This window comes from Periophthalmus magnuspinnatus, chromosome 11 (genome assembly GCF_009829125.3).
Source record: "Periophthalmus magnuspinnatus isolate fPerMag1 chromosome 11, fPerMag1.2.pri, whole genome shotgun sequence".
Classification (NCBI taxonomy): domain Eukaryota; kingdom Metazoa; phylum Chordata; class Actinopteri; order Gobiiformes; family Gobiidae; genus Periophthalmus; species Periophthalmus magnuspinnatus.
This window is the reverse complement of record NC_047136.2, coordinates 2,788,874-2,813,111: the sequence shown is the minus strand read 5'-3', so window position 1 is coordinate 2,813,111 and position 24,238 is coordinate 2,788,874. Positions and strand designations below refer to the sequence as shown.

The window sequence follows — 24,238 nt, the reverse complement described above, 5'->3', positions numbered from 1 at the left end:
CACACTTCCAACCATTTGCAAAAAGTTTTTTTTAAAATGATTTTCTATTCAGGAGAGAAAAAAGTTTCCTCGGCAACTAAAATAATCTCTGTGTGCCGCGCAGTGACGTGACCTACATAAGCCGCGATGAAGGTGCAAAGTGAAGTGCAGATAAAGTGGAGATAGTGCCAGACTCTACAACTCTACAACTCACAGTACGACCTTATTAAGACCACGGACGGGAACTGAATACATGCCTCGAAAATACTTATTCTGAATACTCGTTTTGGTTTCTGATTACAGTTTCTTTTCCAAAAAACAAAGGAATCCATGGCAGTACTTGATCTCTGTGCTCCAAACTGCAAAGAATCAGTGAGAAAAATACTAAATACTGCTTTTTTGGTGAGGCAGATGTGAGTTTAACTTCTCCTAAAAGTACAAATACGCGAGCAAAAAATATACTCAAGTAAAAGTAAAATTAAAAGTATCACATGAAAAAATCTACTTGAGTAAAAGTTAATGAGGAAACAACGTTATAACAGAAATGACAAAATAGTGTAATAAAAGCCCTTTAAAGTGATGTGAGTTTGACTAGAATTTTAATCACATTATTATAAAAAAAAAAACTAAAAAATCTTCTCCAGTAAATCGTTGTGTTGCTCTAAAAAATAAGTTTGGCCAGTGGAGCAGTTTTAAAGTCACTAATCTCCAACCAGGAACAGACAGAGAAGACGTAAAACAAGATGGACGCCAAGTTAAGCATTCAGTATTGATACTTTGCAGCTGATGTCATTAACGAAGCTAACTAGAGGCACTGCTCCGTCTGAAGACATGTTGCTCAAATTAGACTTAATCTGAGTTTTGTTTTAACACAATATAACCGTAAAGAACTGACTTAGCTGGAAATACAAGAGGTGAACTGATCTGAGCTGTTAATCAAGTCCCTCCCACATAACATCAGTCACAAGATAGCGTTAGCATTAGCATTAGCCAACAGTTTTTCAGTTAGCCACCCTCACTTTTGTTGAACCTCAAACTCTTCAGACCACCATAAAACTGTTTGATAGTGTTTGCTCATGTGTGCTTTGTGTCACAATCTAAACTGCTGAACATTTCATCATAGACATACATGTAGAACACCCCCAGTGTGATCAGTCCTGTCTCACCTGTCGTGTCCAGCCAAGTCTGGCAGGAGCTGATGTTGAACTTCTGGGAGACTTGGTCGTCCACCTGTGCAGCTCTGGTTCATTCAGGCCTGGACCGGGACGACGGGGCGGGGTGAGACAGGGTCAGCAGACTGAGGCAGGGTTAGCAGACTGAGGCAGGGTCAGCAGACCGGGACAGGGTCAGCAGACTGAGGCAGGGTCAGCAGACCGGGACGGGGTCAGCAGACCGGGACAGGGTCAGCAGACTGGGGCAGGGTGAGCAGACTGAGGCAGGGTCAGCAGACTGGGTCTGTGGAAATAAAAGAGCTCGGCCTCTGTGACATGTGTCAGTGCAGCAGAGGATTTACTCTAAAGCCTCGTAAATATTAAAAATGAGCTCAAATTCAAAAGAACATTAAACTCATAATGTAAGTTCTTGTTCATTGAACCTAATAAAACTGTCAAACATTATTTCGTGCAGTGCACGGACACAGACCAGCTCCAGATAAGTGTGTTACTGCCCCCTAGTGTTTGAACAGTTTAATCACAGGCAGAAAGAATGGAGTTGTGATATTTTTCCTCATTCACATTTCAATGAAAGTCTGTAAAAGTGAAAGTTTTACATATAAATATTTATCACACGTCACTCTTTTGGTTTTTAAAATGTTTATTAAAAAATAAAATAGAAAAAAATATATTTACATAAAAACGTCCAAAAACAAATTGCTGGCCAGTGGTTCCCTCACTTTGAGGGCCACAGCTCAGATGACTTAGCCAGGTCACATCACAGTGGGGCCGCCTCCGCTCTTTAGCAGCCGCCAGTTTAAAATCCACCATTGTGTCCAATGGGGGCGTAGTACATTGCATCTACATGTTCATGTGTACACTAAAGTCTCAGTGGTCTGAGCTAGTCTCTGTTGCCCTGGTTTCTTCTCACTCACACCAGACCCGAGAAGTGAAGGCAATTTGGCAAAAGCACAACCAGAACCTTTGTTTTAGCACTTCCATCAGTGTCAGTCGAGAGGAAACTCAACAGGAAGAAGAGTGAACCATGTAGGACTCCTGAAATGCACAGATCTTAGTTTAATCCATCCTTAATCCCACTTCTGAGGACACCACACGTGAGTCTTTGCTGTGAGGATGCAGACAACTCCAAGTCAACAACTTTACATCACCAACAGTATTGCCACAAGTCAATCGAGTACATCTAGTTTCCAAATTAATGGTGGAAATGCACGACAAATGTAATGCTCTTTTCAAAAAGGACCAAACCAGAACAGAAAAATAAAAGCATTATGTAATTTATGTGGATTTGAAGATCATTCTGTGCTTCTCCTTAAAAACGTATTTGGTGCAGGGGGAACAGTTCTTGACTAAGAGAGTTGCCAAAGTTTAACCAGAAACAAAACACCAATAGTGTACTAGTGCAAAACACATTGTAAATATAAGGTAAAGTTGGTCTATAATTTGGCCTGTTTTGAGTTCACCGACAGACTGCAAGACGCAATCCGGGTGCACTTGAGATCAAACGTCACGTGTTGGCTTAAAACTGGCAAAAGTCACAAATCTCACAATTATATCAGTATGTTACGCACATCACAGACTCATATCCAACCACAAAGGGAACAGCCCTGCTTCCTTACATCCGACAGGGATTTTTAAAGGAAAAACAAGGAACATCGTATGGCCTTCGTACAAGTACAGGATGAGGAGGGGAGGCCAGAGGTCACTCAAAACGTTGGCTTTTTAAGAGTCTGACGCTTCGTAACATTACTCCATATTCCAACAGGCAGAGTTTTTCAGTGGGAAAACAAAGCAAACCACAAACAGACTGGACAAGATTAGACACAATATTAAATCCACTTGCATAGTAATAACACCGGTGTGCGTAAAGTTCTCGGGAGTAGTGTCTAGTTGGGACAGTCATTTCTGTGAGAGCGGGAGCGAGTAGAGAGACACGCATCACTGAAAACAACACACACACACACCCCGAGTAAACACAAAGAAAGGCATTGCAAACAATTAGCGGAAGTACCTGGCAATCAAATGTACAAGATTCCGGAATGGAATCATAATAGAATTCCCTATCTGGATGTTCAAAAAGACCCGCCCCCGTCCTCCAGCGCACAGTTTGACCTTTTTCCGCTCCTGCTTAAAAAAAACGATGGATTGTAAGTCTATGCCTATGATGAACAAGTGCCCAAAATAAATACTTTTCAATCTAAAATAAACGCACAAAGGTTTCCCACACAGACTTCAAACTCCTTTGAAAGAAGTTAAGCTGTGAATCCTTCGCTCGACAGACAAATATAACAATAGAAACAAATATAAGGAGCCCGGGCTGAGCCTAAACAACAATAACACTCTGAGCGGAACACAAACTGAGGCTCACTTTGCAACGGAAACACTGAGCGGTCAGAGTGACACCCGGAGTGTGACCCAGAGCGTGACACCCAGAGCGTGACCCGGAGTGTGACCCAGAGTGTGACCCGGAGTGTGACCCAGAGCGTGACACCCAGAGCGTGACCCAGAGCGTGACACCCGGAGCGTGACCCAGAGTGTGACACCCGGAGTGTGACCCAGAGTGTGACCCAGAGCGTGACCCGGAGCGTGACCCAGAGCACTGTGTCGGCCCCTTTGCTCCTCCAGCATAGCGTGGATTTATTTGATTGTTTTAAAACCTAAAAACTAGTTGAACATTAATAGAAATACAGCTGTAGTTCTATTAAAGAGGCAGGAGCAGAAAGAGGCAGGAGGACGGGTCAGGACTTTCTGAATGCAGGTCCATCTCAGACTCATGAGACACAGCAACATTCACACATTCAATTACAATAAAATAGAAGTGATAAAGTCACTCGAGATGCTGCCTAAAGACAGGCCCGTAAACAAATAAAAACCTACAAAAATAAAATAATATAAAAATGCCTTACGTTTAAGCACAAAATTAAATAAGCTTTACTTAAGTTTCAAAAAGAGAACAACATTATTGCACCAAATGAAACCTTTGTTCTCAAGTGTTAATTTTTCAAGTGAAACACCACGAGCAGCTCGGCTGCAGTCGGATCAACGTCAAAAAGACTCATCAATAAAAAACAAGTTCTGGAAAGTAACAAAATGACCTGAATGAAAAATACTGCAAGAAAAAGTGAAGGTCTGACACAAAAGGATGAGTCCACCCCCGTCAGGGGCCGCGTCTGAGGATCCGTCTTAAGCGCTGATGCTTGCACCAAAGAGGCAACAGAAGAAACAGAGGAGAGCGCCCCCTATCTGCTGAGGCTGACCGGGAGGCTGTCCCTCTTTCTGCGTCTCCACGTGTTGCGGTGGTACTGTGTATGCGTGTGCACGTGGCCGCGGTTCGCCAGGACAGGGTTGTTGACCTGTGGTGGGTTATGGAAGCCCTTCATGTTGAACTTGGCTCCGTTCTACAAAAAAGCACAGGACAAACAAACAAACGCTGTACGTGAATGAAACGTTTTCATACGCGGCGTTTACAACAGTGACGAGGATGATGTGACCAGCAGGACATTATGAAAGAGCTGAAAAGATTGTGGGATTACAATGGTCATGTGTGTGGGTGGCATCATACCTTGTGGGCGTGGCTGGAGGGGGAGCTGGGCAGAGGCTGGGGGCTAGAAGGGGCAGGGGCATGAGCATGGGCTGGGGAGGGCATGTGGAAGAAGTGAGGGAGCCTGGCATCTATACACACCTGTCTGCCAGGCAAGGAGTGCATTGCTAGACCACCGGCCAGAGAGACATGAGCCTGAGGAAGGACAACGGAGGCATTAAACACGTTCAATATCGTTCAAAAAGTTAAAGTTCTAAGGTTAAAAATGACTAAATACCTGTGAAACTGGAGGTATAAGGAGAGGGTGTGCTCCGAGGCTGTGTTTACCAGACGCCAAGCTGAAACCTGGTGGTAAAGCCAGTCCCAAGTGAGGAAAGGAGGGGTAAGGGGGAAGGGGAGGGATGGGACACGACGGTGGAGTGGAGTCCGAGTCCTGTCGAGAGAGATTGACGACGATTTTAACCAAACGACGTCCTTACACGTGTTAAATAAAGAGTGTGGCTCCTTACGTTGTCTGAGCCCGACAGAGACGACACAGAGGAGGCAGACGAGTGCTGCCGGGGGCTGGAGATGGACATGGGGGAGTCTGCGCTGGGCGGAGACACCGAGTCCCTCTGCTGGTCCTCTGAGGTAACACAGCTGGACTCGTGCTCTGAAACTGAGGCGGCTGCGGACGCCACGTTTAAGTCACTTTTAGTTACACAGCACATTTAAAATACAACTTAAGCTGCTCAAAGTCACACAGAAGTCAATAAAACAACTATACAGATAATATAATACAAAATAAAACAATAAAACACCAAGATGTTCTGTCAAGATTGAAATAAATATGCCACATTTCTGACAGATGTGCAGAGCGTCCATGAAGTGACTTTATAGTTTTAAAATGTAATTACAAAGGCAGGTGGACAGATTAATTAGATTTGTTCTGTTGTGTTCAGTGTTTATTAAAGTGTTTAATCAACAGGATGAAATACAAAAATGCAGCGTGATTAAAGAGGAATCTCCCACGTGTTAGTGCCACATGAACGTCTCACACTGAGGACTGAACTGGGACTGAACCGGGACTGAACCGGGACTGAACCGGGACTGAACCGGGACTGAACCGGGACTGAACCGGGACTGAACCGGGACTAAACCGGGACTAAACCGGGACTAAACCGGGACTAAACCGGGACTAAACCGGGACTAAGCCAGGTCTAAGCCAGGTCTAAGCCAGGTCTAAGCCAGGTCTAAACCGGGACTAAACCGGGACTAAACCGGGACTAAGCCAGGTCTAAGCCAGGACTAAACCAGGACTAAACCAGGACTAAACCAGGACTAAACCAGGACTAAACCAGGACTAAACCAGGTCTAAACATGTTGAATCAGTGTTTGAGTTTTGTGCCGCTAAAACCTGGAACATTCTTCCTGAAGATGTGACTCAGGCCTCGACTTTGACAATATTTAAATCCAGACTCAGACTGTTCTGTTTATGTGAATGTGACTGAAAGGGGTTTATTCTGCACTTTTCTCCTTTAATGTTCCTTTTATGATGATTATTTACGTTTTGATTTGTTGTATTATGATTTTAACGTCTTTCTTATTCTGTAAAACTCTTTGAATCACTTTGTGCTGTACAAATAAACTCGCCTTGCATCATTTTGAATAAACCCCTAAAAAATGGCTCCTCCTCAAGAGAAGCACAATGTGGATCACGGTTTACGGAGACAAAACGAGATACGCAGACTCAACGAAACTACAGAACAAAGTCAAAGGACGGAAGGGAAGAGATTGATTGTTGTATCTGATCAACTGCCTTTGTAATAAACGTTTTAAATTGTACAGAGACTTTACGGACGCCCAGTAAAACACCAACATATTAAACATGCCACATAACTGACAGAGAAAGTCACAAACATTCAAATAACTCTGGATTTTCAACACATATTTGTACCTCTACTTTCTGTTCTTGAAAGATCGCGACCTCCCCACTTCTTAATGATCCATTCTCTGTAGTCGATCACTTCCTGAGTCAGTCTAATTATTCGGCCTAAGGTGCTGCAAAAAACAAGCTTAAAACGTTAGAACATCACGAGAAAAAACGTAACTCTCTAAGCAGCGCGGCGAGGGCTAACCTTTCGGAGTCTTTGTTGGGATACGATCGTGCCAGCGGAGACACGGCGTGACTCAGGACAGTGTAAGCGTAGTCAAACACTTGTTTCACGTGCATGGCGCCGTACGAACCCCGGCCGACGTCGTTACCTAAACAAAACGAACAGGTAAACCGACGCACTGCCCCCTAGAGACAAATTTAAAAAACAGCGTGTGTGTGTGTGTGTTACCTGGGAGCAAAGGGTCTTCGATGCACAACATAGACGGCCTGGATCCGTTTGTCATAGACTTCATGATCTCCTCTTTGGCGACGTACGCTCCGCCGTTTTTTATGCGGATCCCCGTTTTCAAGTAGTTAAAATGGCGGCCGTACAGCTCAAAGAATTCAATCAGTAACACGCCCAGGTTCTCGTTCGGATTCCTCGCGTCTATACGAGGGTGAAGCTGCAGGAGAGAGGACAGCGCAGGTTAAACTGTGTTCTCTAAATGCGTTTCGATAGAATATAAAGCTCTGTGCACCTGTAGGAAGCTGATGACCATGAGAATAAGGCTGTACGAGCTGATTCCTCCAGTGAAAACCTCATTTAAGTCTCTCTGTAGAAGAAACTGTTTGAGCACGAAGATGAGGTAAGGCAAAACAGGATACTTCTGTTTGGAGGAGAATGCAGAACAAAAAGGAGTTATGTCTGTGTTTTGTTTTTGTTTTTATCAATTTGATTACGAAACGAAAGTCTACATGAAAAAGTAGCAAAAGAAAAATGGACAACATGTTGTAGGAGTGAAGACGTTTGGCTGCTCGTTCAAGTCGTTTCTTCAGTTCTGGTCAGATTACTGCTGGACACTGCCTCATATCTGTCTGAAGGGAGGAGTTACTTTGCATAATAGGTGTGAAATCACTCATTAGGGGCTTGAATGACTGTGCTAAGTAGGACTCAGGCACAGTGCACACTTAGGGTAACACAACAGACTGAGTCTGCAAATCGAAACTGTAGACCAGGGGTGTCAGACACATTTTCACTGTCCTCACAGGGCCAGATGCAAAATAGATGTAACTACTTTTTTAACTTGTTAATTAACTGTTTCTGTATTTATTACTCATTTAAGTTTCAAATATTGCATATTATATTTGCATGGCTGTGTAACGACATATCTCTTGATAAAATGACATGTTAAGACCGTCAGACCTTTGAATTTACCCTGTTGAGGGCCACATAAAATGATGTGGGGGGCCACATTTGGCCCCCGGGCCTTGAGTTTGACACATGTGCTGTAGACAATAGGTGTTTTTAGTTTCAGTTTAGTTAGTTCCTCGCTTCAGATAAAGTACATTTTTAAAAATATATCTAAGAGTAAAAAGTAAAAGTAACAAATAAACAACACTTGTGTGAAATAAAGTGTAAATGTGACACTGATTAAAAATGACACATATTTTGATCAACAGTAACAACATGAATCAATTATTCAAATTTTCTTATGACCCGAAGTTTAAAGTCGAAAACTTTAGTCAGGATGTTTCCACGAACATGATAAAAATACTCCCTCAAATCAGATGAAAAGTACTTTTTACTTTTCAGTCCTGTTCAAAAATGTAATTGAGTAGAAAGTACAGATACTGCTCTCAAATGTACTCAAGTAAAAGTAAAAAGTACACACTGTAAAATGGACTTAATAAAGAACAGATACCTGAAAATTCTACTTAAGTACAGCACTTTACTACATGTACTTCATTACCTTCCAGATTTTGCATGTCCTTATCAGTTGTCTGTATATATCACAGTTCACCTTTCGTGGTCTCACTGTTTTGTGGATTTTTTTTAGTACAATTTCACTTTTTCACAGCGTATGATCGTGCATTGTGTCCTGCGTCCTGATTGGCTGTTGGACTGTAGACCATTGTCCATCAGTCTCCTCCGACAAAGACGCCTACGAAGGTTTGAACTTTGAGAGAGTTTAAACGAGAGAGAAATGTGAGAAAATGTTAACGCCTGTGTGAGAAAAATGTATAAAGTGTGTGGTGAGGGGTTTTACAGACAAAAACAGAGAGAATAATGTAAAAAATAAAGCTGATACTTCACAGATTTCGCCTGTTGCGGGTTATTTTTAGAACGTGACCCCCGCGATAAACGAGGGACCAGTGTAATCCATTTTATGAGCTGAAATAATGGTAAAATGGTCACATTTTTACCAAGAGAGTGGGATAAGTGTCTTGCCCAAGGACACAACAGCAGCGTTCATTTTGTGTGAGCTGGATTCGAACCGCTAACCTTCAGATCAGTGGACAAACGCTCTACCGACTGAGCCACTCTGCCTCAAAGCTGTTTCTTTCCCTCCTTTTCAGTTCAAGCGTGAGCCGTTTGCAGACGTTTGTGCCAAATGAACATCGGAGCTGGACTTGACCTTTCAAATATGTTCTAACGGAGTGAAAACATGGCGGCGCGCGGGGGGGTGGGGGTGGGGGGTGACCTCTCGTTGACCTGACCGCGCCAGTGTCTGCTCCACCCGCGCATTAACAACATCATTTAACACCGTGTCGACGCGGAGGAGCCTCGTTGACGACGGGATTTCAAGTCACGACACATCAAACGTCGACACGGGGGATTCTTCTGTTTAAGCTACGCCCCACGAGCCAAAGGTACAGCGCACTCTAAAGTCAAATTGACCAGAAGTCTTTTTAGGTCACTCTTTCGGAAAAACAGTTGAGCCGTAATGATAATATAAGTGAAGGTTTTTCAGCTGCGTCACGAGGGGGAATTTCCAGCGTTTAAATTTAGACTGTTTAAGTTATAATTATACTGGCAGCACAGGCTTTGTACGTAGAGTTTTCTAGTGATTTTAATAATACGCAGCGTTTACCACCTCCACATGGAACAGTTAAGTTTACATTTGCTATATATATACTTTTTTTTACTTCTGTTACCAAATACTAATGAAATATATGTAAACAGATCTGAGCCAGAGAAAAGAAATGGTTTGAGAAGAGAGTTAAAGAAGATATTTTTGTTAAATATAATCCTTCCTTGAACACAAATGGGGCCTTAGACATCATCTATCCCCCATCTATACCTCTATCATCAAACCCAAAGCAAACAAAGGGAACAAAGAGAACAAAACAGCAAGCCAAGGATGCAAATACGTACAACAAACACCTAATAAGAGTTTTATGGATTTGCTAAGTATGACTCAGGCACAGTGCACACTTAATGTAGCTCAATAGACCTAGCGTACATATAGAAACTGTAAACGTAAGCTGTTTTTTCCAGTGTCTGTGTCGTTAGCTCCTCCCTTCAGACAGATATAAGGCAGTGTCCAGCAGAAATTTGACCAGAACTGCAGAAGTGGCTTGGACGAGCAGCCAAACGTCTTCACTCTTACAGCTTTTTGTCCAGTTGACAGATTTCATTTTTAGCTTTTACTATGTAAGCTTCTGAATTTGAAGAAAATAATGAAAAATTGTCTAAAAAAAAATCCTTCTCTTATTATTCAGGCATTTAGCAAATAGAAATAATTTTGTTAATCCTATTTGACCTAAAATAGGAAAGGTTTAGTCCAGGGGTCACCAACCTTTTTGAAACTGAGAGCTACTTCACGGTTACTGAATCATACGAAGGGCTACCAGTTTGATACGCTCTTCTGAAATAACAAATTTGCTCAGTTTGCCTTTAGTTATACATTATTTATAATGATTAGTAATACTCACCTATGTAAAGACACTGATCATGTTAATGATTTCTAACAATGATTATCAAAAATGACAACAAGGTGGGAAACAGATATCAATATTCAACACTTTATCTCTATTAATCACAGTATTTGTTACATTTTCAGATGATCACTTACATCACTACATTTTAGCAAAAAATATCCCATTTGCACAAGCCACTGACATGCCCTGTTAACAAATCATGAACTATGTTGCAACATGTTTCAAAAAGTTAACAATTATGTAATGTTAAACAAAATCAACTTACATATTTTTAAATATGTAATACATTTTTTATTTCACATTTTGAACTAATGGCCAAGTCTGTGTTATGTTTAACAAAATTATAACTTTTAAATGTCATGAACACACTTTTAAATTGAACACAATTCTTCAATATTTTAATTCAACTTTGCCATGGCACTACCATGTTGTCACTGACTACATCTGGTATCCGTCCTTGGTTAGTGGGAAGACTGGCATTGCATGCTGTTCACCAGTGTGTTGTAATCTGGTGTGTAACTTGACACTGCAACTGTGAGTGAGTCTCTCAGATGTGCATCAGTGAGGCGTGTTCTGTGTTTGTTTTTGATGAAGTTCATGTCAGAAAATGCTGATTCACAGAGATAGGTTGAGCCAAACAGGCTGGCAACCTTCATGGCTGCTGTGCATACTCCACTGTACTTCTCTGTGTCAACAAGGCGCCAAAAGTTTGGTGCAGCCTGGTAGGCTTTGAGATGGAGATCATTTTGCAATGTTATAATTTCAATCTCCACCTGTCCAGCATCCAAGTTGAACGTTGCACTTAACTGCTCAGCAAAGCATGTGGTGTCCCCATTCATGAAAGGGTTGGAAATGAAGAACACACATGGTTCAAGCTGATGAAGGTCACAAAACCTATTCTCAAACTCTTGCCCAAGTCTGTTTATTACTTCAATGTACTTTTCTGCCACTTTTTCAAATGTCTCAGATGCAGAAGCATTGTCTTTCAGCACTGACTGCACAGAGGGAAAGTGCAGAACTTTTTTTCTCTGTAAATCTGCAGAGAATGCATTCATTTTGGCTTTAAATGCATTTAAAGCACTTATCATATCGACAACAGTCTTACCTTTGCCTTGCAGCTGGCAGTTCAGGAGGTTTAGTTTCCCAGTAATGTCCACCAAAAATGCAAGGTCAAGTGTCCACTCTGTGTCCTCTAGCAGTGAGACATCTTCGCCTTTGGACTGCATGAACTCTTTGATTTCACGCAAAAGAGACAAAAAACGATGCAAAACTCGTCCTCTGCTGAGCCATCTGATTTCTGTGTGTAGCAGTAGGTCCCCATATTCTGCTGACATCTCCTCTAATAGTACCTTGAAAATCCTGTGCTGCTTTGCTTTGGAGCGGATGTTGTTTATGATTTTCACAACGGGAGTCATCACGTGCCCAAAGCCGATCACTTTCGCACACAACGCCTGCTGGTGAATGATGCAATGGTAATGCAGAAATTTGGGGAAGTCTGGGTCACGTTTACAGTGAGCGATGAAACCTGTCTGTCGGCCGACCATAGCAGGAGCCCCGTCTGTTGTCACCGCTACCAGCTTTTCCAATGGCACCTTTTTCTGCACGAAAAACTCCTTCACCGTGTTATAAATGTCAACTCCTCTCGTAGTTGTCTTTAAGGGCAGTAGTGTCAGGAGTTCTTCTTTTGTGGAGAAATCATTAAACACCATCCGGATAAAAACCAATAACTGCGCTGTACTGCTGCTGTCCACGGACTCATCGCACTGGAGGCTAAACCACTTGCACTTCGCCAGATCCTGCTCCAACTGATCGACCAAGTTACTGGACATAGCTGATACTCGTCTTGCCATCGTAGATGCCCCCAGTTGGACGTCGGAAAGAGTGGAGATTAGGTCGCTTCCATTTTTCTCGTCTTTAAATACAGTGTTAGCAATTAATAACATCGCTTCTTTGACAACTTCTCCATCTGTAAATGCCTTTTTTTTCTTGATCAGAAAATGTGTAGCTCTAAACGAGGCTTCGGTTGCTTTTTGTGAGTTTTTGGCCGGCCTCGTAAAAAAAGACTGTTGCTTACCCAGAGCGGTCTTTAGCTCACGGGCTTTTTCTGCCCGTAGGGCGCTTGCAGGTGGATATTTATCATGGTAGCTTTTGTGACACGTATTGAAATGTCTCTCCACATTGTGCCGTTTTGCTGTCGCCACGGTCGTCCCGCAAATCAGACACACGCAGGTTTCTTTTACAGTCGTAAAAAAGAACTCCTCTTCCCATTCACTGTGAAAGAGATACGTTTTCTTTCTTTTTTCTGCCATGTTTTTGGGGTACGAAAGTGCATACAGCGCCCGCTAGCTTACTCTCCACATCCCACAAGCTCTACTTTACTGCCCATAGGTAAATATTGTGCGCGTTAACCTTAAACTTTAAGGTTAACGCGCACAATATTTACCTATGGGCAGTATCACACTTGTATGTATATAGATTTAAAAAATACTATCTTAAAAATACTTTAAGGCTTAAAGTATTTTTAAGATAGTATTTTTTAAATCTATATACATACAAGTGTGATTAAAAAAATAATAGCAACAGAACAAAATTAATTTTTAGACGCAGCTCTCTATGAGATGTGCTATTTTTGGAACAGGCCCGCGGGCGACTCATGTGGTCCTTGCGGGCGACCGGGTGCCCGCGGGCACCGTGTTGGTGACACCTGGTTTAGTCTGATTTTATGTCAGACAGTGAGAAAAAAAAATAAAATGCATGTGTCTTTTTATATAGTGTACATAAACATCTGAAGTTAATGAAAAATTGTCTAAAAAATCCTTCTCTCATTATTCTGGCATTTAGCAAATATAAATAATTTTGTTAAAACTAATAGACAAAAAAAAAAAGGAAACGTTTAGTCTGATTTCATGTCAGACAGTGAGAAAAAAAGGTGCATGTGTTTTTAAATAAAGTGTATGTAAAATTCTAACTTAAAAAAAAAAAAAAAATCAAAAAAAAAATCCTTCTGTCATTATTCTGGCATTTATCAAATAGAAATAATTTTGTTAATACTAATACACATAGAAAAGTAAACGTTTAGTCTGATTTCATGTCAGACAGTGAGAAAAAAAAGTGCATGTGTTTTTAAATAAAGTGTACGTAAAATTCTAACTTTAAAAAAAAAAAATTCTAAAAAAAAAAATCCTTCTGTCATTATTCTGGCATTTATCAAATAGAAATAATTTTGTTAAACCTACTTGACCTAAAACAGGAAAAGTTTAGTCCAATTTTATGTTGGACAGTGAGAAAAAAATAAAAATCCATGTGTCTTTTTATATAGTGTACATAAACTTCTGACGTTAATGAAAAAATACTAAATGTCAGAATAATGAGAGAAGGATTTTTTTAGACAAACAGAAATAATTTTGTTAATACCAATAGACATAAAACAGGAAATGTTTAGTCTAATTTCATGTCAGACAGTGAGAAAAAAAGTGCATGTGTTTTTAAATATAGTGTATGCGCTGACTTAAAAAAAAAAAAAAAAAAAAAAAAATCTAAAATAAAATCCTTCCCTTATTATTCTGACATTTAGCAAATAAAAATAATTTTGATAATCCTACTTGACCTAAATCAGAAAAGGTTTAGTCTGATTTCACGCCAGACAGTGAGAAAAAAAAAATCATATGCGTCTTCTCTTATGTACATAAAGTTGTGTTTTGGTGAACGTCACAGCTGAAACCAGAACAGCTCGGTCTTACCTTAACATAATCTTTAATAAAGCTGGCTGCTTTGACTCCAGTCTCCACGTTAAAACTGATGTCGACTTTCACCTCCGTTTCCTGGTCTGTCAACTTGATGATTGGCACCTGTGTGAAATAAGCATTACATAAGAATCTGTGCTAAAGGCGTTTGGTACGAAAACAGAATCTAATCAAACTGACTGCAAGGACTGATGCAGCTAACGCAAAACACACGGAGTTACCGGTACTACAGCACTAGAATTGTAATAAAACTGTACTTTTTGTGATACGGAAACACAAAATCAAACTGGTCTAGCTCACTGTAAGGAAGGATTATATAAAGTAAAAGATTTATGTTCTCGTCGTTATTATGCAACACTTTACAGGTCTTATATTACACAAAACTCACTCTTGTAGCTTTAAGCCATGTTCTAATGTCGTTTCCTCATCAAAAACAGACCTGGAGTTGTGTTTTGTTTCACTCACGCATGTTTGAGCGACACTTTATTATTAGTCTCTCTACAAAATGCTCCGTTCCACCTTGTGATGTCATAAAGTGGTGGTTTTACAAGTTAGCGTCTACCTTTTCGCTTTAGTTCTGTAGTAGATTTGGCAATTCCACGACTGAAATGATCCAAATGAATCTAGAAATGAAGTTGTGTGGAGTTTAAAAACACAGCGGAGCACTTCCTGTATCGCCACACGATGACATCACAAGGTGGAACGGAGTGTTTTTTTTTCCAGTTTGAGAGAAAAACTCAGCGTAAATCTGCAGGGTTTGTGCGTTAAACGTGTGAGAATGAAACAAAACAACTCCAGATATGAACACAGGTCAGAAAATGGGCTTTTTAAATCGGATTTCTGGTTCGCTGAAAGAAAACCGACTAAAAATGTCCGACTGTAAACGACATAATGTGACCGGAGGGGACAAACAAACTGGGACTTCTCAATATTATAAACCCCGTCTTCTCTAAATGAGCTCGAATACATCGTAGTGCTGTCAGCTTTTAATTATTCCTAGCTACACATGTAAAAAAAATAACCGAGACATTTATTATAACTCATTAATTACTATGGTAACGCAGATGGGAGCCTCAAATTATAGAAAGAAGTCACCACTGCATTGGACAGACATCTGCTCGTGCACATGTTAGAGCAAAGCACCATGGCAACAGAAACACACAGGAAAATGGATCAAAACAACGGGAGTCGCTGCAGTTTGAGTCATGATATTTCTCATCTTATTACTGTCCATCAGTCTCCTCCGTGCCGTGTCTCCTGTCCAGTACAGAATGTGTTCAGACAAATTTACATAAACGTTGGATCTCAGTGTGACTCTGAAGTGCTGTACGTTTGCGATTTGTTTTCTCCCCGACAAAACCCACAATGTCGATGAAACGTTCTGCACCGACAAAGACGCCTACGAAGGTTTGAACTTTGAGAGAGTTTAAACGAGAGAGAAATGTGAGAAAATGTTAACGCCTGTGTGAGAAAAGTGTATAAAGTGTGTGGTGAGGGGTTTTACAGACAAAAACATAGAGAATAATGTAAAAAATAAAGCTGATACTTCACGGATTTTGTCTATTGTGGGTTATTTTTAAAACGTGACCCCCACGATAAATGAGGGACCAGTGTAGTGAAATAAAAACCCCAGGATCATGTAGAGCGGGTTAATAGGAACATTTTAACCTACTGAGACCTGGCGTCCTCATATGTGGACAACACATTTTGGGTCGTCTAGGCCACAATAAAAAATGTATAAGAAGAAAAACAGCAACAATACACATATATCCAATTTAAACATTTTTTAACAGTTTAGAATGTTTAGAATATTTTTTTTTCTGTCTGCAGATCTCCACATTAAACACTTTGTTCCAAGAGACACAATTGTTGTTTCTCATTTTGTTTTTACTCAGGACAAATGTTGCTGTGTTCAGGGTCTTAATAAATAGTTTTTGCAAATCATTATTCAAATGTTTTATCAAAATTTTAAAGCGTCCACATATGAGGGCAGTCGTTTTACATAACTTTACTCAGAAACTACATAATGTAAAAGGATAATTCTTTGTTTTTAGACTCATCATGTCCCAATCCGCCCAAATAACAAAGAGAAATTAATAAAGCCATGAAAGAGCTCGGGTCTCAGGAGGTTAAGACCAAAATGACGAGTCTGACAGCAGCAGTTACAGAGAGAGGACACAGTTTTTCGAGTCAACGGAGCCAGAAGCGCGCACACGATCACTTCCTGTTTGAACCGCGGCGGCTAGCAGGTTAGCTAACGTCCATTTACACTTACAGTCTATGGAGAACACGAGTAGCTAAACGCTGGGGTACACGAACACACGATTTAACCTGACTCACTGTAGCTTTGTCAAGAACTTTAATGGAGAACGGTTCTGCGACGTTGTGTTTGCGAAGAGCTTGTTCTAACTCTTGTAGTGGAGGCCGCTCCCACTTCCCGAACACCACAAGGTCGATGTCACTACAAGAAAAAAAAACACAGATAGTGATTAGCGTCTCTGCGGGGGAGAACAGAACCCGTTTTTTTCAAATTAGCGGCACTTACCTGGTTGGTAGGTAAAGTCCTGTACTAAAGCTGCCAAATATTTGAACCTGGAGAAAAACAAAAACGAACCTTAAGTTTGGTACAAAAGCGCAGACTATTTCAAATCATAACAGCAGACATGATTTACATTTTCTTCTCAGATGGTCTCAAAATAGAGAGAAAAAAACGCCTGAGTATTTCTGTGTTTCACTTCAAACGCTGCCAAAGGAGAGATCTGCCAATGCCAACTGTTCTCTCAAAAGGAAACGAAGTAAAGTTCCCTCTTTTTCGGCCTGTGACAAGGCTATAGCGCAGAGTAAGTCTAGGATTAATAGGAAGGAGATGAAAAGAGACTACAAATCAGGCGTTCTATCCGTCTACGGGGCAAACCGGCCCAAGTGGGGGAGCGAGTCTCATATGTATGTGTTTAGAATGATTAAATAAAGACCGATTGGCTGCTTCACCGCTCTGCCAGCACTTCTGTTCCATTTTAAATACATCGTGAAGTCTTTTTCTGCAGTGACGTAGAGTTAAGTCTGTCTCGATAATCACTATATCCATTTATCCTTCTATATATGACAAATAGAACAGTATTTTTTAGGGTCGTGTGCACTTTTTATCTGCTCTAATGGTAAATTTTCATGTTTTTTTTGTCTAAAAGATAAGATTCAAGCTGTAAAAGTTTAAATAAACAGCAGAATGAAACACTTTAGTTGTCAGTTTGCATCTGTAATGAGCCATAGAAGTGATTCCGTCAATGTAGCTCTTGATTTTTAACAATATTGTAGATTTATAAAAGTTTTTGTGGTTTAAATCTGCTTTTGGGTTGTTGTGTCGGTCACATAAATCAGTTTTAATGTTATCGTTTCTTTCTTTTTTGTCAGGGATCGTGTTCAAATTCATTAATCTTACAAAAAGAAAAGATGATTTGCACCAGATTGAGATAGTGCTACGTTCCCGGTGCAGTCCCAGGGCAGGTGAACACACATTAAAATACACTTTTCATTACATTTACATTATAAAACTTGACAGTTCATCGTCAACAGTAGGAGTTAAATACAAAAAAAAGTCCATATGTCCAATATGTGAAGTTTCCTACAGTCCAAACCAATATAAAAAATCATTCTGTGCAGGTTTTTACAGAAAAAAACAGAACAGTACAAATTAACCAGACACATTTGATTACCTAAAATGTACTTTTTCAAATTTCTAGTAAAAATATTCAGATCTACAGACAATTTTAGACTGTCTGGAGCTGATTCCACTGTTTATCTTGGGTTGTATATCGACTTCATTCAGTACATGACAAATGGAATTATATTTTTGGGGGGGGCGATATTTATAATGGTACTTTGTGGGAAAACTTTGGTTATTTTTCTGTTCTGCGATGAGATTTAAGCTGTAGAAAGTGGAATTACTGACATAAAACGAACTAGTCAAGTGTCGTAACTCATTTTTTTTAACAGTTTTGCAAATTTATAATAGTTTTTGGGGTGTAATTCTGGTTCTGTGTCATTATTATCGTCTATATTTACTTCAACGACATATCGCACTTCAAAGTTTGTCACTGTGACGGGCCTGCGTATAGCACACATACACATATCCGGGACTTGGACTGAAACATTAACACCGAGAGCCGCTTCAAAAAAAGCCACAGCCAAAGCAGGCGCCATTTTGGGGGAGACTGAAGTCGTTTGGCGTGTGCGATCAAATGCGGCCTATGTTTAATCAATCTGTTGTTCCTGTTGATGATAGCTATAAATATATCTAACTACAGGGTGTCCATAAAGTTAAGTCTCTTTTTTAAAATATTATTACAAAGGCAAGTGATAAGATTTATTAATTTGGTTTGTTCTGTTGTACTCAGTGGTTGTAAAACTTTTTAATCACGTTGCATTTTTGTATTTCAGGCATTCTGCTCATTAAAGAGGCACCGTTTTTTTAATTGAATCTCTAAGAAATGGCTCCTCCTCAAGAGAAAACGCAATGAGGATCGCGGTTTACTGAGACGAAACGGGATCCGCAGACGCAACGAAACTATAGAACAAAGTCTGGAAGAGAAGGAAGGGACGGTGTTTGATAGAAAGAGACGTGGGCCAAGAACATCCGAGGAACATCTTGTAAAGTATCTACACTTAGCTGTGCGCACTACTAACTTTTATCTTGATGTACTGACGCTAAAGCTAATAACGCGTGAATACCGGTAAAACACAGACACTTAAAATACGATAGGGGTCAAGGACAGGACTGTGAAACAACCCTGTCGTTGCGCGGGAGCTCGTGAAGATAACGTGACGCTGTGCAGAAGAGGATCCTCCTTCACACGCTATAAAAACTGTAAACACGCACATCTTTCATCCCGTCCTTTTCGTAGAGTCTGTTGCTTCGTTGTCCGTTTTATCTGCGCGAAACTCGTGAAAACCCTTCCGATTTTATATCTCAGACTCTTGGTTCTCTTTGACGCTTACACCAGAAACGAACAATCTTTCTATGGAGGTTTGTTAAAGATGACGTGTATCGAACAAAAGACACGAGACTTTACTGAGCTAAAGCTAAAGAAACAGACGAGATTGAACCAAAGATGAGGCTCCGCTGCGTCGAACACGGCAAGAAACCCAGTCCCATCTTTACGTGCTTCGTATAGAGACATATTAAATGAGGTAAAAACACGGAGTACAACAGAACAAGTCTGATTAAAATCTGATCAAACTGTGTCGTAAGAGTTTGTATCTCACGTCTGAGGTGGGCCACAGCTCCTTGATGATCCGTTCTATCCGGTTCACCACCTCCTTCCTCATAGCTGCTTCTTCAGGCCGAGGAGACATGAAGTTGTAGAAGTCCATTATTTCCTCGTGCAGCCTGTGCCAAAGATAAAAAGGTTAAAAGATTAAAATTAATTCCACATTTAAAGCAGCCATATTACACTGTTTTCCGATCTGTTCTAATGTTTCCTCGTCACAAACAGACCTGGAGTTGTGTTTCGTTTCAGTTTTCGTGGAGGTAACAGCGTTAGAACATGACTTAAAGCTCACAAGAGTCCATTTTGCGCAACACAGGACCTTTAATTTATGCTGTTCTTGAGCCGTATCAATCACTCCCCCCCGTTTTTTCCTGGAAACGTCAGTGTGAAATAGAGAACAGTGGGCCCCTGCTTCTATTACCATTAGGCTGGAGGCGGTGCAGTCAGAAGGTTTCACTGACACTGCCGGTGGCCACTGTTCACACTCCCGAGCTAAAACATCAATCGCAACTTGCATTTTTTCAGTCACAATAATCCGTACAACAGCCGTGATGATGACACAATACGGCGGTTACTAGTAATAGTCCACTTCTTTATACAGTCTACGCTCTAATTCAGCTCCAGTCAAATGAAGCCGATCGAGGCTGGAGCGGTTATAGCGGCTAATTTGGAGTCGAGTTGCATATTTGGAATTCCGACCGCGCGTATCAGAGCAACCAAAGAGCCAATCCGGAGCGAGGCTTTTGAAGTTAACGCCTCTTCCTGCAACGCACCGCCGGTTTAGCAGAGACGATATACTACTATGTTTTATCGCGATGAAAAGGGTGGACAATAATCGCTCGTGGTGCTTTTTATATATAGTTGTCCCTCGCTATATCGCATAGTGTGACTCTGAAGTGCTGTACGTTTGCGATTTGTTTTCCCCCCCGACAAAACCCACAATGTCGATGAAACGTTCTGCGCCGACAAAGACGCCTACGAAGGTTTGAACTTTGAGAGAGTTTAAACGAGAGAGAAATGTGAGAAAATGTTAACGCCTGTGTGAGAAAAGTGTATAAAGTGTGTGGTGAGGGGTTTTACAGACAAAAACAGAGAGAATAATGTAAAAAATAAAGCTGATACTTCACGGATTTCGATTATTGAGGGTTATTTTTAGAACGTGACCCCCGCGATAAACGAGGGACCGGTGTAATCGTGATAATCGCCAACAAAGATAATCGCCGTTGTTTCATCAGAATGTGCAGAAAAAAGCTACTTCTACCAGACGTTCTCCTCTAGATCACTGTTGTTTTTACTTATAACAAAGTACAATACTTTAAAAATGTTCTGGATGACAATAATTAATTACAATTTTAACCTTATGAATAGGTTCCATATTTAAACAACTGGTAAACTGTCACCAACAATAATTATCATAATATAATCGTTAATCGCAATTATTTTGGTCATGATAATAATCGTGACGCTACATTTCAGTATCAAGCACAGGATGATATTTTGGTTTTTGTCCGATCTACTAAGTAAAAACCCACATAAAGCTTTATTTGAACACTTCAGTACAAAGAGATAACTGCACTAAACGTGACTACACAGCTCTTAAAGGTTTGTGTTCAATAAAAGGGGCTGTGAGTGAGTTTGTAGTAAATTTAAATTACATAAGTTGGGGAAAATAATCAAAACTGAACCTACATATCAGCCCAAAAACATCTACAGGACTGATTGGCTGACGGTTGCTCTCGGTTCTAAATAAATCTGCATCGGTTGTGGAAAAAAACCCCACATTTTTCTTGATCTGTAGCGATTACATATTCAGACGTTACGCCGTGTATCGCAGCTTGTACAATCAGTCATAGGTACTGTCAACATTACTTTTGCAAGACTTTCTTTCGACCCGGAGACACACAGCAGCAGGCCAAAACTTGCACATTATCTTATGCAATCCACGAAAAGGCACAATACAACAAGCCCCATGTGTAGAATCTTAAACCAACTTCTGTTTAACCAATGTTTAAATCCAGACTCCAAACTGCTCTGTTCATCTGTGCATATGACTGAAAGGGGTTTATTCTGCACTTTTCTCTTTTAATGTTAACGTTATGATGATTATTTATGTTTTGACTTGCTGTATTGTGATTTTAATGTATTTCTTATGCTGTAAAACACTTTGAATTACTTTGTGTACCAGTTGTGCTGTACAAATAAACTTGCATATTCCTGTCACAATAATCACTGCATCAACTTATCGTTCAGAACATGACACATGGAAGAGTCATTTCTTGGTAAATATTTATCATGGGGACATTTTCTTAGTACTACTGGGAACATTTTGGTTATTTTTCTGTACCATGATAAGGTCTGAGCTGTAGTAGATTTAATAAATACGTTAGTGTCACTAATGACTCATTACACACACTAACTACCAAAGTCCTGCATTCACTTATGAGTTTTTACAGCTTATATTTTTAGCAATACAACACATTTAGAATATTTTTTGGGAGATATTTCTGCTTTATGTTTGGTTTTTATATTATCGTTTAATGTATATACTTAGTTCACCGATATATCGCACTTTAAGATGTGTTATGGTGACAGGCCTAACTTTACTTTCAAATATAACACAGGATCTGAGTGTGAAGTTCTTCCAAAGATTGAGACATAGAAACAGGTTTATATAAAAAAAAAAAAAAAAGTAAAAAAATTAAAATAAATAAATAAAAATAATAATAATAATAATACAATTTAAAATAATAATAAAATGTAAATAATAATAATAGTAATAACACAATTTAAAAGAACAATAAAATTTAAATAAGAATAATACAGTTTAAAAAAATAAAAATAAATAAACAAAAGTAGCTCAGGAAATGTTTTGTTAATAATAATATGTAATATGTTAATAATTACATAAATGAATGATGATAATAGTAATAAATAAAAAAATATAAAAAAAAAAAAAAGTTCAGGAAATGTTTTGTTTTAATAATTACATAAATGAATAATACAAATAAATCTTATTTAAAAAATGAAAATAAAAAATAAAAATAGTTAAGGAAATGTTTTGTTTTAATATGAGGTAAATTAATAATAATAATATAATAAACAATAAAATAATGATAACATTTAAATAAAACAAACATCAAAGTAGTCATAATAAATTCAAAATATAAAATAAATAAATAAAAATTGTTCAGTAAGTGTTTGGGTCATTACTCTACTGAAATATTGATTGTTTTGTCTCAATTAACACCATTACAAACATTTGTCCATTTTGCTGTTTCTTCTTCTCTGCTCAGGTCATCGTCATCTACATCCGCCGAGGCCCCTTCACAATAAAACTCCAGCCTAACAAGTTGCTCTTATTTGCGTTAAATGACAAACGAACATCAAATATAACTACTTATGAAAATAAATAATACAAAACCACTTTAATTTACAGTAAAAAAATATGTCTTATATTGCTTTGCGTAGCCATTTAATTTCACTTGACGTTTAATTACACAATAACCACTTCCGGTCCCCTGCTGCGCGTCTTATGTAAAACCTATTCGACTTCTTACAAAAAACTTAAAACTTCCCAGTGAATTCTAACAGTAATACACAATTATAAGCCCTTGTACGAGTCTCCTGCACAATAATAACACCTGTAATAACACGTATATGACAATAAAAGCTTACCCAAGGACCCCGGGACTGTACTTCTTCGTCTTCCAGGGCGTCCAGGCGCTCACGAAATTGCCATTGGAGCAGTTTGAAAGCAGGTAGTTCATGCCATAAGTGCTGGCTTTATTGTCACATTTCCTCCTGCCTGGGTGGTGACTGTGGGGGGGGTGCACAGGTACAGGTAGAGACAGGATCTGGTGACGGTGATGGTTTGCGCAGATCTGCTGAAGGTTGAACACGGTCTGATGGTGCTGATAGAGGTTGACATTGTCCATGCTGTCGCTCAGGTGCAGCAGAAGACCGGCAGTCCCCATATTCCCACTGATATTCCCACTGATATTCCCTGTGATAGTCCTGTCATGTGTGCTGCTGCTGCTGGAGCTGGAGGAGGAGGGAGGCGGACTGTCCGGGCTGGATTCTTGGGATGATACAGAAGAAACAGATCCAGTTTTCTGGTTTTTACTCCTGTTGTGGCTCGTGCTGTTCGCTGCGGTGTAAGAATCCGGTGTATTCCCGTTGCACATCCCCAGAGAGGACATGGCAATGGCAGTGGCACTGGAGGAGATGCTGTGATGGCTGCTGCTGCTGCTGCTGCTCAATCCTCCTGTAACGTTCCCATTGCTGCTGCAGATGCTCTTTAAAACATCCAGCGCTACGTAATGGTTGTGGTTTTGATTGTAGAGCTTCTGCTGAGTGCGTAGTCCCTGAGAAGTCTCCCAGACGTGCATCCATAAAGCGTTCGCAGGTCCTTTCTGTTCGGGCTGAATCCAGGCTACCCTCGGATCCATTCAACTTCTCTCTCTGGCAAACCCCCCGACAACTATCTAACTCCCTCTACGCGAGCCCGCTGTGTCCAAAACCCCCCAGCGCACAGGAGGATAAAGAAAAGCCACGTATCTATGCATTAAACCAGCTCTGGACCGGTGAAAGTGGTCCCCTGTAGCGCTAACTGTAAAAATGCTAGCCGAGTCCTCCGGGAATTCAATATGGCGTCTTCTCTTCAAATCCCCGCGCATGCGCAGTGTGTTTTTTCTTCTTTTTTTTTTCTTTAAATGATGACTGCGCCCCCTCAAACGCCCACTCTT

General features: G+C 40.2%; 1 protein-coding gene across 1 annotated transcript; it reads right to left on the bottom strand.

The window, feature by feature from the left end:
- Nucleotides 1–1,786: 1,786 nt before the first annotated feature.
- On the bottom strand, nucleotides 1,787–24,140 carry tent4a (terminal nucleotidyltransferase 4A). Its single transcript, XM_055225138.1, has 13 exons — nucleotides 23,169–24,140; nucleotides 19,489–19,612; nucleotides 16,775–16,821; nucleotides 16,570–16,690; nucleotides 14,227–14,334; nucleotides 7,303–7,431; nucleotides 7,014–7,227; nucleotides 6,807–6,933; nucleotides 6,626–6,729; nucleotides 5,199–5,356; nucleotides 4,967–5,122; nucleotides 4,711–4,884; nucleotides 1,787–4,546 (listed from the first exon to the last, which is right to left on the bottom strand). Exons 1-13 carry the CDS (start codon nucleotides 23,939–23,941, stop codon nucleotides 4,388–4,390), a joined length of 2,394 nt encoding a protein of 797 aa, XP_055081113.1. The 5' UTR covers nucleotides 23,942–24,140; the 3' UTR covers nucleotides 1,787–4,387.
- Between the last annotated feature and the right edge of the window lie 98 nt (nucleotides 24,141–24,238).